Raw genomic sequence first — 21,279 nt, forward strand, 5'->3', positions numbered from 1 at the left:
AGTTGTGTATAAGTTTCATAACATTTGGTTGAAGCAAACTTAAGTTTAAAGAAATGTACAGACGTCAGACAGACAAGTGTAAAATTTAATGCCCCTTTTGCCACGAAGGGGCATGAAAATATAGCAATGTGGTCACACATAAATACAATGTATAATAAAAGTTGTTTTATAAAGTACAAATAAATCAGTCTTCTTTTTACATGTTTTACAGGTTTTGCTTTTCCATTACCATGGTTACCAGTAACTAGTTGATGCTAGGTTTTTAAAGCCACAAAGATCTTCTGCTATTGTCTGTGAGAAATCAAACAGTATATAATCATATCTGGCTTTTAAAACAAAACATATATTAATACAATCCTGTACAAAAATATTTTTACCCAACATGCAATTCGTTGACTTAATTCAATTATTTTTTATCCTATTCAAAGCTATCTCTCTGACTAAATGACAAATTAAATTTTTTTTTTAAAGTAAGGCCTCACTTGTTTTTATTATTAAAAAGAAACTCCAGGAAATTCAAATCAATCTAATTCAAACTATTTGATTCATTTTGTGTTTTATTATTCCAATATTTGATACTTTTTCTATTATGATATACATTGAACGACAAATTTATGTGACGTATATAATTTTTCTGACGTCAGACACTCAAATCAATCCATGTGTTCGTAGATAGTAGATGTTTTTGTGTCCTGTTAAGTTGTTATACGATGATGACTGATGTACCCATATTTTGACTATTTTATTAATTGTGACTGTTTATTTAACGCATCATGTAAATGTAGCGGAATTTGATGAGACTGTTATTAAAGTGAGAGGGTTAGCGCTATAGAACCAGGTTTAATCCACCATTTTCTACATTTGAAAATGCCTGTACCAAGTCAGGAATATGACAGTTCTTGTCCATTCGTTTTTGATGCGTTTTGTTTTTTGATTTTGCCATGTGATTATTGACTTTTCAAATTGATTTTCCTCTGAGTTCAGTATTTTTGTGATTTTACTTTATACATGATATACATGTAGTTAGTATAATAGTCCAAGATATACATTGTATATCATATTTATCATGTTTATATGCCATAATAATATGGTTGTCCTGTTTATGATGTTTAATATATTAATACCATTTTATATACATGTAAATATACCATGATAACCCTACCTGTATCCTTTTAAAAAACTTTTATCCTGAATTTGAAATGCAATACAATCCAATTGTTCTATATCCATTACCTGAACTAAACCATGTTCATTTACTGTGGAATTTAATCCCTTGACAATGACAATGCTATCATTAACAAAAAATAACCTTCCATATCACGATTGTTCGATGTACGTAATTATGATAAAAAATTATTGACACGAAGTATACACATCATCGTCACATAGATAAAAACTCACGACAATTGAATTGGAAATTACACAAAGGTTTAGAGGATTCTTTTATTGATTTGATGTGAAACTGAACCAATTACTGAAGCATGATCTGTATCTTGTCTATTCAGCTCTATCAGAATATGTTTATCTTTATTGACTTAAGCTAGTGACATACAGGTCATTGATATTCCAATCAGGATATGGAATTACTTAAGATAAAGGAATTCTTTATTAGGTTATTTTTTAAAGCTTTTTTTTAGGAATAAAGCAAGATATGCATAATAATTTAAGAGAGAATGAATATATTCCAAACAGCATATATATATATGAGATTACTGAACATGCTAAAGATTTATAAAAGAACTCCTCAAGGTCTTTTTTAGAAATTTTAAGGACAATAAAAATTTCAAGCATATTAATTAGAGAGAGAATGAATATATTCCAAACAGCATACCAAATTATTAAAGATAAAGGAACTCTTCCAACATTATATTATGCAAGATTACTTTTTTAAAGAAACTTTAAGGAAAATAAAGATTCTAAGCAGAATATACATTTATAAGATAGAATGAATATATTCCAATCAGCCTAACATATTATGGATTATTAAGGATTATATATTTATAGCATAAGCTTTCTGGCCATTAAATTATTTAAGTATTTTTCATGGGTATATCAAAATTTTTCTCTCATTTGCTTTTGTTGTTCCCAAAAAATACTTCCTAAATTACCTCCCCTTTTGTGGCAAATCTCTTGAGGTAAATAAAAATAAGAGTGATCATCAGTAGCAAACTGATTGGACCAAATTATAAAAGAAAACTAATGCAGGATTTATAAAAGTAAAGGGTGATGGATAGGAAAGCCTTGATTGTGCCCTAAAAATGAAACATGGTTATATAATGTAACCAAGGACGTATATAACTAACATATATATACGTCCTTGATGTAACTTAGAAAAAAACTATTTCCCCTCTTAAATACATTGTATATGTGATTCAAGGTAAAATTACCGGTAACTAGACTTTTCAGTCGGGGATCCAGAAACTTTCATGAAAAGAGGGACACTAACTGTCCTAATTAGACATGTAAGAGGTGCCTGCTCAAGTCATGATTCAGTGATTCCCTATATAATCAACCAAATTTTTCCCACAAAAGGGGGCCCTAGATCCGCCTACCCTCATGAAACAGAATAAATCTTGGAGACAATTATTGTTGTATGGCTTCAGAGCAGTAAAATTACAGGATTTCTTTCACATGTAAAACTATCATGATTTTCCATCCTAATTTGAGAGCAAAATTTAGGAACACACATTTGCTGCCTCCAAAGTTATAAATTGTATTCTAGACTACACAGCTACTTTTGCATAGGTACTATTTCTGTACTAAAAAATTGTAGTACTGGAAATCTACTTTAAAATTCAGTACTATTTTGTTACTCTAAAATTATTGTAATATTTAGGTATCTGTATTTTACAGTACTTTATTTGTACTTGAAATTTAGGTACTACAGATTTTTGGTTACTACTGTTACATTTTCAGCATTTTGAAATTTTTTCTATTTCAAATCTTTTACATGGAATATTGTATAATTTCTGTACCAAAATATTTAGTACAAATCAAGTACTGTAAATTACAAGTACCTAAATATTACAATAGTTTTAAAGTAAAGAAATAGTACTAAATATTAAAAGTAAATTTCCAGTACTGCATTTTTTGAGTACAGAAATAGTACCTATGCAAAAGTAGCTGTGTAACTGTTCTCAAGATAAGAATTATTTTTTTGGAGTTATAGCTAGCGAAAAACATGAAAAACAAACTTCAATGATACATATTGATAAAACAATGACAGACGAAAAATAGTTCAAAGCCTACCTCAAACATTCAAAAGGAATTTTCAAAATATATAAACAACATGCGCTTATCTATACCGGTAATCAGTATTGAACGAAAAATAGTTCAAAGCCTTCCTCAAAAGGAAGTTTCAAAATAAACAACATGCGCTTATCTATAATCAGCTGTTAATATAATAGGTATTGAACTGTAAAAGGTATTTTGTAATACACTGTATTGTATACTTATCAGAGTTTATAGATATAAATATAATACCATGAAAGTCTATTATACAAATTGATTGGTTTTCCTCTCTATGGAATTAATTCCTTTTAGTTGACGCTGAATTGGTTTTCCATAAAGGATGTTAATTGTATTTCTACAATATGAATAGTTTTCCAAAACAACACGATCAATTAAGAAGTACATAATAATCTAATAACTATACAATAATGGGTTCTCAGACATAATGATTGCTAATCTATAACAATGGTTAAATTGTAATTGAATAAAGTTAAAAATATTAACCTCGTACATACATGACATACATTCAACTGTAGTCTTAAATTTCAGAAATCAATGCATTACTATGAAAGTCATTGATTTCAACAAAATTTACCCATAAATATATATGAGCATGTTTACATGTGTAACTCTAGAATTTAATATGAGAACCAGCTAGGTTGTTCAAAGAAATTTTAAGGGGGGCCTCAATTTGTAAGTAAGTTATTAACCTTGACAGACATACTGTGTATTAATGGGTAAGAATGGACATGATAATAAAATATGGATTTCAATAAGGGATAAAACCCTTGACAAATGAAAACCCCACACATATATACAGGACATTGTAGGAACAAGAAGTTTTTTGGAAAGTTTTTTAATATGTTCATGATGTTTAATCATGTTAATAAAACATTTAATTATTACCTCCCTTCTGAAATAGATTATGTTTTTTTCCTAAAATATATATACATGTATATACAAAACATAATATAGATTAAACAATTTACTTTTAAAAAAAAACCTTAACCATATACCCCTTTATTAACATGCTTATAAAAGATAGATCATCAGTGTCTGCATGTTTTTCATTTTTCATTGAATTTGGCGTAATTGAATTAATTTTAACCATGTTAACCCATTGATATACTTGTATAATTTTTTAATTTAAATTTATGTATAATTTTGTTTTCGAGTTTAGCATGACGTTCATTTTCACTGAACTAGTAAACATTTTTTACTCTATTGTGATATTATAATAAAATTCTAAGAAATGCCTTCAATTTTCTTTTTGATTTGATGAAATGAAGTGCTTATATGTGCTCATTTATTATTTATTTGTCGTTTAAAGTTATATCAATTATATAAGTTTATATTGATTTTCTCAGATCAAGTCTAATCTTAAATGCTTTCAATAATTGATTATTTTGAATAATACACATTAGAAGGAAAAGATGATGGTCATCATTGGGGGATTCAGGCCTAGGGAGGGGTGAAGAGAGCCTATATGTTCACATATTGATTAGAAAAAAAATATAATATTAAAGCACAAAATCATTAAAAATACTTTTCAATCCCCTCCCCCCCCCCTTTTTTTTCAAAAGTCCAGACACTAGGAAAGCATAGGTCAGTGATATTTTGTGCCTTAAATTACTGGAAAATAAAGACTTTTTCCCCTGGAGAAGAATCCCAATTTGAAAAAAAAATGGCTTAAAATTATTCCCCAAAAGACAACTTTTTCCCAAACAGTGCAGTCTCAGTAGTAATTGAACATTGAATACAAACTGAAAAACACTCATTTATACATTTTTCATGACTAAAATGACTATATGTGCAGATGTTAGGGTCTATTTATGAATCATCACTGACAATAAGGGGTCTAATTTCAAAGCAGGGTTTGACCCTTGAAAGGGGGTCTGCAAATTAAAGTTTCAGTCAAGTGCATGGTTTATTGTAAATTTTCCAAATTCAATAAAAATAACGATATTTTCCCAATAAAAAAGGGTAGAGTTAATTTTGAAAAAAAACCAACAATATCATTGCAGGTATATCATTTACATGTGTATATTAGTCAATCAATGGGTTCCCACTTATGAACCAGATGCTCCGCAGGGTGCAGCTTTATACGACCGCAGAGGTGGAAACCCTGAACAGTTGGGGCAAGTATGGATACAACATTTAAGCTTGATACAGCTCTGAATTTGGATTGTGATTAAATAGTTGACACAACACAGGTTTCTGACACAGAATGAATGTGGTCTAAGAACTGAAACTTAAAAACTTACAAATTTAAAATTGGACATTTACCTATTATGGTCCAATATCCAAATTCTAAATATATGGTTAGATTCAGCATATCATAAATTCCCAAGAATTCAATTTTTGATGAAATCAAATAATGTTCAATTTTAGACCCTTTAGACCTCAATGTGGACCAATTTAATAACCGGGCCCAAATATTAAAAATCTAAATACATGGTCAGATTCAGCATATTGAACAACCCCATATACATGATATATTCAATTTTTGATGAAATCTAACAAAGTTTAATTTTTGACCATTTGGACCTTAATGTAATGATGTAGACCAATTTGAAAACGGGACAATACTGTGCAATTGAATATTTCTGGCTATTGTGCAAAACTGTGCAATTGAATGTTTCTGGCTATTGTGCAAAACTGTGCAATTGAAAATTTCTTGCTATTGACCAATACTGTGCAATTGAAGATTTCTTGCTATTGACCAATACTGTGCAATTGAAGGTTTCTTGCTATTGCGCAATACTGTGCAATTGAAAATTTCTTGCTATTGCACAATACTGTGCAATTGAAGATTTCTTGCTATTGCGAAATACTGTGCAATTGAAAATTTCTTGCTATTGCACAATACTGTGCGATTGAAGATTTCTTGCTATGCACAATACTTAATATAATAATTTTGGATCCTGATTTGGACCAACTTGAAAACTGGGCCCATAACCAACAAGAGGCTGTCACAACGACAGCAAACCGGATTTATTAATATTTATTTGTGTCCTGGCAATATCACAAGAACCATTACTGATGAATGGTGAAAGTGAAAATCGTCAATATCAAATTTGACCTCCATTTTGTCATCAGTATCAATATCTTAAAATTTGAAAAGCTTAGATTGAATGGTTCATGAGTAAATGCAACAACGTGAATGGAAACGCCATTTCACAATCTTTCAAGAACCATAACTCCTGAACAGTAAAAGTCAAAATCGTCATAATTGAACTTGACTTTTAATTTGCCATCAGTAACAACATATAAAAATTTCAAAAGCTTTGGTTAAATGGTTCATGAGAAAATGCACGGACACGACTGGAAACACCATTTTTCAATCTTTCAAGAACCATAACTCCTGAACGGTAAAAGTCAAAATCGTCATTATTGAACTTGACCTCCATTTTGTCATCAGTAACAACATATTAAAATTTGGGAAGCTTAAGTAGAACAGTTCATGCGTAAATGCACGGACACGACTGTAAACTCCATTTTTCAATCTATCAAGAACCATAACTCCTGAACGGTAAAAGTCAAAATCTCCATTATTGAATCTGACCTCCATTTTGTCATCAGTAACAACATATTAAAATTTGGGAAGCTTAGGTAGAACAGTTCATGCGTAAATGCACGGACACGACTGTAAACTCCATTTTTCAATCTTTCAAGAACCATAACTCCTGAACGGTAAAAGTCAAAATCGCCATTATTGAACTTGACCTTCATTTAGTTGTCAGTAACAACATATTAAAATTTTAAAAGCTTTGGTTGAACGGTTCATGAGTTAATGCACGGACAACATTTGATTCCCGCCCGCCGACCGACCGCCCGCCTGACCTGAAAAATGCTTATTTTGGCCCCTTTTTGGCCCCTAATTCCTAAACCGTTGGGACCTCAACTCCCAAAATCAATCCAACCTTCCTTTTGTGGTCATAAACCTTGTGTTTAAATTTCATTGATTTCTATTTACTTCTGCTAATAAAAGTTATTGTGCGAAAACCAAGAATAATGCTTATTTGGGCCCTTTTTTGGCCCCTTATTCCTAAACTGTTATAACCAAAACTCCCAAAATCAATCCCAACCTTCCTTTTGTGGTCATAAACCTTGTGTCAAAATTTCATAGATTTCCATTCACTTTTACTAAAGTTAGAGTGTGAAAACCAAGAACATGCTTATTTGGGCCCTTTTTGGCCCCTAATTCCTAAAATGTTGGGACCAAAACTCCCAAAATCAAACCCATCCTTCCTTTTGTGGTCATAAACCTTGTGTTAAAATTTCATAGATTTCCATTCACTTTTACTAAAGTTAGAGTGTGAAAACTAAAAGTATTCGGACGAGGACGACGCAGACGCCAAAGTGATACCAATATATGACCAAAAATTTTTTAATTTTTGCGGTCGTATAAAAACAATAGTAATATCAATTGAACTTGTATACATTTTTACTGAACTAATGATGTATATTGTCCCTTTGAAACATGTAACATACATATGTTATCACAGTTCTTTCATTTTTAGGTCCACTGTAACATATGTACAATGTATGTTAATTTTTCTGTAATAACCCTACATAGAGTTATATATCTGACTGATTATCTATTTTGAATTTATTGAACTATAAAACTAATTTTTGACTCTTCACATTGAATAAACTGTGAAGCGGATTATGTTAAATGTGAAGAGTCAAAAATTAGTTTTATGGTTCAATAAAATCAAAATAAATTATTGCCATTCATTATAGAGGGTGGTAAAGGGGGGGTGCTTGCACGAAAAAAACGTGAAATATGACATAATTTCACGTTGAACGTGAAATAATTTCTGTAATGAAAGTGGCACGAAAAATAAATACTTTTATTTGAACCTTTTGTGACTGAGTCACTGTCTTCTTGTATATATTAACTCTTTGTTTTACTTGATATTCCTGATTCAGTATACACATTTAAGATAATTGGTTTACGGCTTTTAAAAAAGTATTTTGCGATCCTGCCAAGTGTTTGAATTTTATTTGAAAAATACTGAGCACGCAAAATAAGACTTTGAAAATCTCGATGCACGTAAAATTAAATAAGCAGAACACGTTGAAGGAGGCACCCGTCTTGCGCGACTGAACGTCAAATAAAAAAGTAAAAACACGTTGAACTTGAAATAAAAAACAGCGATCACCTTACACGAAAATAACCCTTTACCACCCTCATTAAAACTAAATTTCTATCAAAAATAAGGCTCAAAGAACTTTTTATATCATTCATGTTATTTATATTAACAATAACAACCTACACACATGTTGGCGTATGAATACACAACATCAGAGTGGGGCGTATCGCCATCAAAATTGACAACATTGAAAATAAAACTAATAATTTTAACCAATCACAAGACAGTAAAAACACCAAATTTATTTATTTAACTGTTAAAACAAGGAAATACTAAATAAAATTTGACTGTAAATACAATATGCAGGTTTACCTTTGATTAAATTTTTAAATCTTTGTTTCTTCTTCCTATAAAATACCCATGATATGAGTTATGTGTGTCATTTGTATTATTATGTGTCATACATGATGTGGTACTGCTGCTGCTGCTGTTTATGCAGAAATGCCACTTGCGTAATTGCAAATTAAAAATTATGTCTTCAATCCCGCACCCGAAAAAAAAATGACTAAAATTGTAAAAGATCAACCATTCTATCATCTATGCCCAGAAGGTAACGCAACTTGGTTGTGAAATAAAATCTCTATGATGTTGTTTCCAGCTCAATAAAAAACGGCAAATCAGAACGTCTCATTTTGCGTATTTCGAGGAACAATCTGGGGCGTGTTTTTTTGTTCTTCGGTTGTGAGCCAGAAAATGCCCATTTCTGTTTTTTTTTTTTTTTTTTTGGGGCGTTTGAAAAATCTTCTGAGTCTTTTTCACCTCTTCCTTGTTGATATGTAGTTTGTTTAGACGGCAGAGGCACATAACAAACACGGCGTCGTTTAGTCAAAATGACCAGTTAAAAAAATTTATGAATGTACATAAATTAGGCTGTTAGTTTTCTCGTGTGAATTATTTTACATTGTCATTTTGGGGCCTTTTATAGCTGACTATGCAATATGAGTTTTACTCATTGTTGAAGGCCAGACGGTTACCTATAGTTGTTAATTTCTGTATCATTTTGCATTTTGGTCTCCTGTGCTGAGTTGTCTCATTGGCAATCATACCACATCTTCTTTTTATATACATAAGAATCAGTGTTAACTGTGTTACGGACGTTTTTATGGTATATTAATATTAGAAGAACATCTCTGTAGGACGATAAATAAGAACTATGAAAGATTCATTAGAGATTGGCATTTCTAAGTCTTTGTATCGTGGTTCTGAACACATTGAACTTGTCCATTCTCCCTTTTCATTACTTTTAGGTTATTTTGAGAGAGAAAAAAAGGAGATTAAGTTAACTGTTATCAGCATTTTGTATTTGTTATTAAAAAATAACTGGTTTTGCCAACATGATATGTTGTTCACGTGTTACAGCCCCCCCCCCCCCCCCCCCCCTAAATTGCCCTCCCTCTTTAAAAGGTGGTGGTCCGATGGTTTTGATCGATAGAAATAAGATTTTCTGCAAGGGCCAGCAGAGAAAAATAACTTTGAAAACTTTCCAATATCTTTCCTTTATAATCAAATAATCCGGTTTGGTTACTTTAAACTTGGAAATCTGGATAGACAAGATGTCCTTCTTGATCAGATTCCAGACAAACAGTGACAAATTATTGTGCAGTTTAAGATTATTCAGAGCACACTTTTACAGTCATTAGATATAGGAAGATGTGGTGTGAGTGTACACGAGACAACTCTCCATCCAAATAACAATTTATAAAAGTAAACCATCATATAGGTCAATTTACTCTACCAGACGTATCTTATATATTTTTCGAAAAAAAAAATCATCTTTAACTTCTGTTATGTTATGAATCCAACATAACAACAATCTGCTATATTTCGACGGCAAATTGAAGTTTTGTTTTATAAATCTTTCGTAGAATATCTCCAGAAAAAGTGTCAAGATTCATTTTTTTAACTGTACACCAGAATACATTCTCGAGCTGAGCAGACGAGACCATGTAAACATGCATGCCCATGGTGTCAAAATAGGTATAACACTTAAGATCCGAAAGTGGACATGAATAGACCTGAAGATAAACGATTCAAATTAATTATTCAAATAACAATAACTTGTTTATTTTCAATGGATTTCTTCAAGTTAGAATTTTATTAAATGTATGAGGTCTTTAGTGTAACACTGTCAAAATATAACTGAGATGAGTAAAATAAGGATTTTCTAAGAAAATTGAATAACTATAGTCAGTAACCTTACCTTACCTCTGTATCTTTACCCCCTTCAAAGGAGAACCACACAGTTTCTGTGTGTTGAACGGGTGCTTTGGGTGGCGGTGCTCATTATTTACATTGGTGCTGTGTCTGTGGGTCCCATCACCATAATTTATCCATGAATTTTTTGGATCATCCTTCCACCATTATGTACATTATTTACATATATGAATATCACTAAAGATAATGTTTGCAATCCGCAACGACACCTCCCGACATTTTACAATTCATGTATGTTATAATTAAAAGTTCATGGCGATTTTTATCAATGTTAAAACAAGTCTATCCACACGGGGTTTTGTGTTAATATATAAAAGCGGCTTCTTATTAATCGCTTATAATCTAAAATCTAGAATGTCCTCACATACGGAATATATATATATAGAGAGAGCGACTTTGCCTGGTTAAAATACGTATTTAAAGCTCCATGTTTTAAAAATGTTTGCTCTTAAAAATCTAAAAGTTCAGTGTTCATACGAAATTACTGCATTGTGATAAAAGTATATGTACGGTAAAATCTAAAAGTATGTCCACTATGAATCTGTAGGCAATCCGGTGCTTTAGGACCCAGAGTCAATGATATCCCTACCCCTCCCCCTCTCCTTGCTAGCTTATCTTCTACGATGTGCCTCTAAGTCTTTTCGTCCAACAGTACATTTCTCTTTATGTGCAACTTGAAGAAAAGGTTTCTGGAATGGTTTTCCATACGGGCTACGCTGGCTGAGTTATGTCTATTTAGGTTGATGAGTTTTGCACTGTCGAGGAGCAATTGTATTTGCGTTGTAATGTCCAAGTCATGGAACCTTATGGTATTATTCATCTCATTTTGCCATATGTCATTCACCTCTTTAAGTATCACCGCTCTAACGGACTGTAACTTCTCGCATTGCATTACAAAATGTTCTAGTGTTTCCTCCTGTAACCCACAAAGCAGGCAGGTCGGGTCTGTTTCTTGTCTGTAGAATTGAATCCGTTTTGTTTGAAGTACATAAGTTCCAGTTATAAGGCGTAATCTGGTAGGGATTCTGCTATTGTAACACGAAAAATATCACAGTACCTATAATTTTGGCGATTCTAGTTAGTGTACTATTAATGTTACCTCTCTTTGGAGTAAATTCCTCCAATATCTAGATCACCGGAAGATATCTGTGCAAAAAAGCAACGGATTAAAAAATATACATATTTCAGATAAAACTAAATCTTAGTCTTTGGACGAAGTTGTTTAATGGATTCCCTTGTAATATTTTACAATCTTGTGGTGAAGTTCAATCTCATTTATCAGCTGGATTTGGAAAAACATGTTTAATAAAAAAAAAAATGTTTCATTTAAACAAATGTTTACGGTTCTGGAATCAGTTTTTGCAGATGTTCGGATTCATTAATTGTGTTTTCTCTTTATTATACAGGGTGAAATAACACTCATTTCTTTCATATAAGACCGCACTATAGCTCCCAAAAGATTACAGAAGGTTATTTGCCAAAATTTAAGTAAATTCTAGCTTTCTTTTCTTTCGATTTGAAACCCAAATAATGCAAATGCAAAAATAACCTCAATGTCTAAGTCAGCCTTTCTACATTTTTTATTAATTGAATATTCCGAAATGGAGCTCCATGACTTATTTGTAAAACATTTACAGCTTATGTTATTCATTTACTTAACCCTCTTGGTGTCGACCGTTTTTCAAGGTTGTATTTCATATGCCGGAAAATACGACAGCTCGATCGACGTCTGTGTCGTAAAAACGACGACGTCATTCGATATATGAGGTCACGACATGATGACCGTTACATTTGTTACCCATTGGAGAAAAACATAACACTTTTAATCTTCGGTCTCAGTTTAATTGAAAGAGATACATCATTGATGTAAAGCTTGCATAAATTTAACCATGGACATATATGACCCTCCGGCAGTAAGAGAGTTAATAAGCTCTTCTGACTTATAGTATTGTGACGGGATTGCTTCCCTTAGAAAAACTTAGTAGATACTTAGTCAGCCGTAAGCGGTTGAGCTAAGGATCGAAGTACTTCTTTAGCTGAGTCGGTTAGCGCGCTGCCTTGTAACACAGAGGTCCCGGGTTCGAGTCCCGGTGGAGACAAGCAATTTTGTAATGAAATTCGTGCTCTCCGGTTACAGTATAAAAGAAGATGAACTATGATTGCCAATGATCGAGACAACCGTGACTTCGCAAGTATCAATTTAAATTCTAGATTCGTTTAATTTCACATAAGTGCATCCTTAAAATTTCTTAAAGAAAATGGATTCCAGGACTATCATTTGTGCCAAATATAATTTTTCAAAATTATCAATTGCGCCAATTTCCGGACTATATTTTGTTTTAATTAACCTAGGTTCGGGATCGTACTAATTATTTTGATTTATTTGTTAACGTAAGCGGCATGAAATGGGACAACAGTAAACAAGATTTGACAGGACCGATTTTTAATGCAATAAGCATCTAACATCTACCATGTTACTGTCAGTTCCTGAGAAGAGAAAAAAGACAATTAATTCCACGCATTCGGCTTTTGGAAAACCTTCAAGAAGCCCGAGAACACCAACCCCTTCGTCGTTGACTTATTCTTCTTATTCGTATTCCGATACCTTTGAAAATGCAACACAAAGTGTTAACTACTCAGATACTTTTGAAACTGAATCAAAAGCTGAACCAACAACAATAAAAACTGCAAAATTTTCCACAATTTTAACAGAACTTGAGGGTGACTTTAAAACCACAAAAGATCTAACCATCACAAGACAGTCCGAATCATTTCCTACCTACTCTGATACATTTGAAACTGATGATTTTGAATCTCATCCAAAGTCAGATGATGATTCTTACCGAGGTAGAGAGAGTAAATATGCAGAAACTGAGTCAAATTATACTGATACAGATTCTAAATACACTTCAGAGGAAACCCAGTCATATGGAACAAGAACACTAGAGTCTGTTGCAGAGAGGTAATGAGTTACATTTATTCTAATCAGTCCTAATAATTTCATCATGTACTCATAATTTTTCATTTAACCCTTTCTTCCATAATGATGCCCTAAGCCTTTTGATGCCAACCCTTTACTGACCTTTACTCCATAATGACGCCTGTGTTGAGTGCCTCAGTTAAAATGTCTGGCTTACATGTACATTGGCCTACGAAAAAATCTGCATCAGCATGATCAGGCTTGATAAAATTTGTATCTTATAGGTCATTTCTGGAGTCACATGTCTTTCAACAGAAAAGATTATCAATTTCACACGCCTTTATGACATCATTTACCTGAGATTGAAGGTGCACCGGTATCCCTGCTCTATTAACAGTTTCCAGCACTTTCATTATGGTCATTTTGTATGGTACACATTTGTAGTGTAGAAATAAATAGTGTTTCTCAAGTACATAATCAATATTGCCATATATATGAATGAGGGAGGGTGACCATCCTTTTAGATTTTAATATCCCAAATATTTTGTGCAGTATAGAATAAAACTTTTTCACCCGTTGCTCAACATGTGTTGGCAATTTCTATGCATACATTTTTGTCACGTGGTAATGGAAGTCACATTATAACAGATTCGTCTGAAAACCATATTCCGGAACTGGCCTATATAAAAATGATATTCATGAGACTACCGTTATCTGATTGATGAAATATTTGTTTTGGCATTGCCATGCTTGATTGCATTAATACTATAAACCTGATGATTTTTTTTATTGAAAAAATCCTATGCCATGTACATGTATATGTGAAGCAAATCTGTAAAAAAATATTTCCATGGAAGAACTTTTGAGAAACATATTGTCAGCTTTATTTTTTGACCTCATATTATCATTTTGACTATAAACATGATAAATTGTACCATTAATTTATTCATTTAAAGGCTCAGTTACTCATTAGCTGTTAAATTCACATTCACAGAAAAATTGACGTCACACTAAACATTAAAACATATAAACAATATAAATGATGTTATTGTTAATAATACACACACATTTTTTTATATTCCTGTATTTCAGTACAACTCCCAGATATTCCAGTGATGACTTTGAAGATGAGACTTACAGTTACAGTGAAAGTTATGAATACTCTTCAACGTTTGAACTAGATGATGAAATATCTAGTCTTGATGTTGTTACAGATCCAGAAAAGGTATTTTGATAATTGATCATCCAAACAAACACTGTACTAATTAAAATGATTACTACAGATAGGCGTATCATTTTTATAGCTCATGGTGCCTTAGGGGCCTCAGTGGCTGATGTGGTCTAAGTTCCAACCTCGCTCTTGCTGGTGCACTGGATTTTAACCCTTATTGACTAGGATTGTCAGTTTTCCTATCGAAGGTCTGTGGTTTTCTCCAGCACTCTGGCTTCCTCTCCACAATAAAAACTGGCCGCTGTGAAATAGCCAAAATGTGGTGCTTAAAAGTGACATTAAAACACAAAAAAAATCTACTACATCATGGTGCCACTATTTATTTGTTAATTTTTTTTGTATCAAATTTTTTTATTAACATAATTATGATTATATTTGAACTTTGAACTTGCTTTTTTGTACACTCTTGATGAAAAATTCATTGCAATTGCAAATGTCCACAAAAATTCATGAACAGGGAAGTAGAAATCAAAACACTTACATGACTTAAGTAAAAACCTCAAAATGCTCAACAACTAGATTTAAATTGCATTTGTTCTAAATACATGAAATACAATTTGGACACTAACAGTTTTAATTTCAGATTCAAAGAGAGGAGGAATTGAAGAAAAAATCAGAAGAAGCAAAGGAAAACTACATCTCAACCTTGATCTCAAATATGAGGAATAAACGTTTTAAAGATACAGATATAACAGAACTTTCTTTAATTGAACCAATCAAGAGTATGTATAGACTCTGCTGTATGGGCTTTTTGTTGAAGGACCAACAGTGACCTATAGTTGTTAATTTCTGTGTCATTTGGTCGCTTGCAGAGGGTTTTCTCATTGGCAATCATATACTACACCTTTTTTGTTTGTCACATGGAAACATTTCTTAGTTTTCACATGAAACAGATAACATTCGTTTTCATCATATTCTATTTTGACAACAATAAGGTCTATAAACATGATATATTTAAAGGAAGAAATAGGCAATAATATCATGAATATCATCTCGTTAATTTGATACAAGAAAACAAGCTGTGTATGGCATGTATGGTGGTGATTTTTTATACAATCAGTTAATTCAAGCATTCAAATCTAAATTAGATCAAGAATATTCCTGAGGTCAGCTGATATGCATGAAACAAGTACTGTTAAAAATGCATTATTGATTTGAAGAATTGTCCTCTAAATGCAGGTATAAAAAAAGAAGATGTGGTATGCTTGCTATGTTGCATGAATTTTGATCATTGTTGAAGGCTATATGATGGAGGCCTAGGGTTGTCTTATGGGCAACATTATCATACCCCATCCTAATTTTATACATTTTGTACCACCTTTAATATAAGGCCCTCCTTTATAGTTAAGATAATTTTTACAACCTTCATCTTTTGATCTGAATTACAGAAAAGGAATTCTCTTAATATTTTCAGCTGAGGCAAAGATTATAGATGAGGAAACCGAAAACTACCAACAAAGGTTCATGAAAAGGAAGATGGCAATTTTAAAGCATAAAAGAAAGCATGGTATGTATATATCTTAAGTATGATTTCTATATTAATTTATGAATCCCAATGCTATCTAGCTCAGTATCCTAATAAAATGTATTTGCATTTAGACATCTGATACATGAATCTGTATACAGATTTCAAGAAAATACAATGAGTATCCTCTTGATTTTGCCCATTCTACAAAACTGCACACATTTACTTCTGAATTTACATGATTTACAGTACATTTAAGTAATGTAATACATGCATGTCATGTTTTTTGAATTGGAAAATAAAGAACAATGCAAACAAAAAACTTCTACAGAAATTGACTTGTCACTAAAATTAGCATAGTCCAGGAACCAATGAAACAACAAACACAAAAAAATGTCAGTCTTGTTAAGTATAAAAGCATACTTAAGGATGTACTTAGGTGAGGTTTTGGAATTTGTGTTAAATATTCGGACTCCTCGGTTTTATTCCATACAATATAAGGTAAAATATTTTGCCCCATAACACCTATTTATATTTTAACATAAGACTCATAAAAGGTCATCTGATAAAATTTTAGAAGATTCTTGATTTTCTTTCTTCAGTTTTGTGACCCAAATAATACCAATGGAAATATAAGGTAAAAGACGTCCCAGTTAGCCTTTTCCTGCCAATATCTTATAAATCAAATATCTCAAAAAGGAGCTCCATGACCTATCAATATTTTAGCTTATTTTGATCCTTTACTAATACTCTTCCATCTTAAAGTCTCAATTTTGAATTCTTGATTTATTTAATTTTACTTTAGATCACCTAATTACATCTTTAAGATATTTCCTTTTAAACTAGCTTCTATATATATTTTAGCAAATTGTATGAATAGGATTTTTTATGCCCCACCTACGATAGTAGAGGGGCATTATGTTTTCTGGTCTGTGACTCCATTCGTCAGTCCGTCCGTCCGTCCGTCTGTGGTTCCGTTCGTCCGTCCAGGTTAAAGTTTTTGGTCAAGGTAGTTTTTGATGAAGCTGAAGTCCAATCAACTTGAAACTTAGTACACTTGTTGCTTATGATATGATCTTTCTAATTTTAATGCCAAATTAGATAATTACCCAATTTCACGGTCCACTGAACATAGAAAATGATAGTGCGAGTGGGGCATCCATCTACTTGGGACACATTCTTGTTGTTATCTCAGTTCTTAAAAATTATATTTTTAGGTATGAAACCAATGAGAGAGCTACCATGGCCAGGCAAGAGAGATGTTCATGTCACAGAATATGGCTTAGATCCACAAATTGTAGAGAAACTTAAAATAAAAAACCTCATTACCAAAATGGGGAATGTAAGTCAGGCCTAAACCATTATACTTATCAATTGGAGATTTAATTTTTTTCATTTTCTTTCCTTTATCAAAACCTTTTGATCATTACATCCCTGCTTTGAAGGTTCATATGTCTGCCCATAAGAAAGGGGCTTAGTGTTACACCCTTGGCTATGATACATGAAGGTCTGTCTATCAATAACTATTTTCTCATAAACTAAAGACAGCTATCAGTAAAACATTGCATTTTGGTTTTTTTTAAATACGAGATATATACAAATAAAGAACATAATAAAATAGATAGTACTTTACCTAGCTTAAAATTTATGTGATTTCGAATATTGAATTTTTCAAAAAACTTTTGAAGATTTCTTTAATGATTTCAGGCAGCTAAATGTGAGCTGCATGATCCCAAAAGATGTAGAGAATGCAGGTGAGTAAGAAAATTATTTAGACATATTTTCGTCATTTTCAAACGTTAAGTAAATGTGAATGAATAAATTATCAATTTAAAATTTACACTTGAAAAGGGAGAGCAAAGACAAAATCAAGTTCTCATAGTTAAAATATCCTTGATAAATAAAAATTGTTATAAATTATTTTGGTACTGCAAATGACTGCTAGATGCCGTATTCATATTTTACAAAATAATACTTATAATTAATTCATAAAGTACTGGGCATTGTAATTTTTTGAAGTTTTAATGTGCATTTTTTTTATGCAATTCTTACAGAATTAACTCAGGAACAAGCTTAGTCATTTCAAAATTCAAATTAAAAAAAAAAGCTGAAAGCAAGTAATGTTGATTATATTCAAAATGCAAGTTTGCACTTTATCAGTCACATCCTATTTGCATATATAAGTTAACATTTTTTATGCCCCACCTACGATAGTAGAGGCGCATTATGTTTTCTGGTCTGTGGGTCCATTCGTTCCTCCGTTCGTTCGTCGGCCGCTTCAGCTTAAAGTTTTTAGTCGAGGTAGTTTTTGATGAAGTTGAAGTCTAATCAACTTGAAATTTAGTACATATGTTCCCTATGATATGATGTTTTTAATTTTAATGCCAAATTAGAGTTTTTACCCCAATTTCACGGTCCACTGAACATAGAAAATGATAGTGCGAGTGGGGCATCCGTGTACTTGGGACACATTCTTGTTTATACATGATTTTTAACCCAGTTATGGAATATCCAATATCTTTTTTTCAGAGAATATGAAAAAGAACTAGATGAAGAGGCAGCGAAAAGACATTTCATCCGAATAAAGAAATCTCAGATTCAAAAAGATATAACTGAAAACCAGCTTGAGAAACACATAATAAGAATGGTATGTAAAAGATTATTTTCATTGAAACATCAATTTACATCAAATTGTGCAAAATTTAATTTGAATCGTTTGATATTGAAGTTAACATAAGCTTAACTGGCCCAAAGGTTCATTACTACCATCTGTTAAATTTTACGAAATTCTTCTCCTCTGAAACTACTATACAATCAGCTTTGGGATATCTAGACCACCATCTGTGATATGGTTTTGTCTATTATCTTGAAATGTACTGAAGTAGCTATTCGACTAGAGTTAAATGTTTGGCCTTCAACAATGATCAAACCCAAGCAGTATACTCAGCTTTTAAAGACCAGAAGTTGCAATATTTTAATGTAAAACAATTCTTGTCGAAAAAAATCCCAAAATACTGCCTTTTACAACAGACAAATATATAGACCATTTGTCAATTTCTTTATCACCCCAGTTTTAGACATTTTTTAAAGATATACCATTGATGTTAAATGACACATACCTGAGAGGATGATAGAGCAGAATGTTACCCTGAGAAAACTATGTTGACCACTGTCAAGAGTGATGCAAAGGTTGACAATGTTTTATTGAGAGGATGACAATCTCCTATATCACCCTCTCATCTATGTGTTTTTTATTTATTATTCAGAATGTTCTGTTGTTACTGTATATTAAATTTCAAATTCAAATTAGAAACAATGACGTCTTGTACATAACTACCATTCATATTCAATAAAGCCAACAATTGACCAAAACCTCTGGAAGGGTAATAGAAAATTAACTCGCTTACAAGTATTAACCAATCGAAATCTGACATTTTAATATTACATGAAATAACATTAAATGTCATATGCAAAGTACAGAAAACTAACTTTTGATTGGGAATAGGTATATTATTTCTGTGTGAGCAATAACACATAACTTGAGTGACAGTTTTTGATGAACATTGACTATTCTTTATCAATTACTATGTAAGTTATTGCATTTGCACATGTGTAAAATATCTGTATTTCATTAATTACAGTGTCAGTTGTATATGACCATCAATAATTTCAACTATTTTTTTTCTGCTTCAGAATCCTATCAATCTAATTGGAGAGTTAGCAAAATCTTTGCCAAGACCCACAGCAGATCCAGCTGAAATTACAGAACAAATGAACCAGGGACTAATGTTTTCGAAATATTTATGACAAAATATTTTTATGTTTTTATTTTATTTGTCTTGTTAAATTTTAATTAAAAAGCAAATATTAAACAAAAGTTCTATTTGAGATGTGAATTTTTATAATGTTTTACCAATTCACAATTTCTATGACTTGTTGATGATTTCTTTTACAATCCCTTATTGACTAGAAGTTTTCTTCTGAAGGTCATGGTACTCTCAAGGCACTCTGACTTCCTACACTAATAAAGTGACAGCAATGAAATTGACAAAAGTGCAGAATTTGACATCAAACAATAATCTGTCAATCAATCAATTACAAATTTCTGAGTGACCAAACATTCAGTTTTATATGTAAATTTTGATTGTTCTCAATTTTTCGGTTCAAAAGTTTTTGAAAAAGGTGACAATACCAGATGACATCTCATTAAAGAACAGTCTAGTAATTTGTAGATTATAGAAAAAAAGTGATGTTTTTTTTGTCTTGCAACATAGTATAAAAAATATTTGTGGAACAGATTCCATTACACATTGCAATGGTAATATCTTTATATTACTCTCAGTTTTCTCCCTTTGGCTATAAGTGATTTGATGGTAGCCTGTTGGTTAATGGTACAGGAGGTTTTGAGTTTAGTCCCCTTACATAGACCTTAGATTTAATATTTATTCTACTTTAACATTTGTAAGGAAGCATAAAGGTATTTCAAATGAAACATGGAATTATTTAATTTTCATAAGCCTGTTACCAGAAGTGTAAAACGGATCATAAAAAAAATGAGTAGGTTTTCTTAGCACAAAAATAGCCTATATGTGACCCACCATGACATTTTCAGGCTTAAGGAAAACCCCATGATGAGAAAACGTTTATGTCAAGTTACATAATGTAATCAAGCATATGTTAATGAATGTCCAATTATATCTTGCTGTAAAATAAAATATCATTTTATTTGACTTGAGGAAAGGACAAGGTAAGGCTCGTTTTTGACCCCTTTATTTACCATTTTCTAAATTTTGTTTTGGAAAGCTCCTTGTCACGTCATAGGTTTGAAGTTTGTTTAGATGAACTTCAAAACAATTACTTTCAGAAAATGGGTAAGGTTAGGGTGCATCAAAAACGTCAAAAGATGGAAAAATAACAATTTTTAGCCATTGTTTCTTAAAATCTAATAGCGGGCGCCAACCTGACCGGGAAAAACATAATGCCGATTTAAGCAGTTCTCATGACATTGGAATAAAAACATTCATTGGTCAAGTTGGCGTAGGCACTAAAAAAGATAAAC

General features: G+C 31.9%; 1 protein-coding gene across 1 annotated transcript; it reads left to right on the plus strand.

Annotated features, from left to right (window-relative positions):
* The first annotated feature begins 12,988 nt into the window (after positions 1 to 12,988).
* Positions 12,989 to 20,108, plus strand: LOC143042822 (uncharacterized). Its single transcript, XM_076215291.1, has 8 exons — positions 12,989 to 13,566; positions 14,617 to 14,749; positions 15,339 to 15,477; positions 16,170 to 16,262; positions 17,438 to 17,562; positions 17,928 to 17,974; positions 18,750 to 18,867; positions 19,914 to 20,108. Exons 1-8 carry the CDS (start codon positions 13,076 to 13,078, stop codon positions 20,025 to 20,027), a joined length of 1,260 nt encoding a protein of 419 aa, XP_076071406.1. The 5' UTR covers positions 12,989 to 13,075; the 3' UTR covers positions 20,028 to 20,108.
* Positions 20,109 to 21,279: the final 1,171 nt, after the last annotated feature.

The sequence above is a fragment of the Mytilus galloprovincialis genome, chromosome 8 (assembly GCF_965363235.1).
Source record: "Mytilus galloprovincialis chromosome 8, xbMytGall1.hap1.1, whole genome shotgun sequence".
NCBI classification, from domain to species: domain Eukaryota; kingdom Metazoa; phylum Mollusca; class Bivalvia; order Mytilida; family Mytilidae; genus Mytilus; species Mytilus galloprovincialis.

Excerpts from the sequence above, each read along its gene's own strand:
- LOC143042822 (XM_076215291.1), top strand. The coding sequence starts at position 13,076 with ATGTTACTGTCAGTTCCTGAGAAGAGAAAAAAGACAATTAATTCCACG. Across the intron at positions 14,750-15,338 it reads TTGTTACAGATCCAGAAAAG|ATTCAAAGAGAGGAGGAATT; the intron begins GTATTTTGATAA and ends TTTTAATTTCAG. Across the intron at positions 16,263-17,437 it reads AAAGCATAAAAGAAAGCATG|GTATGAAACCAATGAGAGAG; the intron begins GTATGTATATAT and ends TTATATTTTTAG.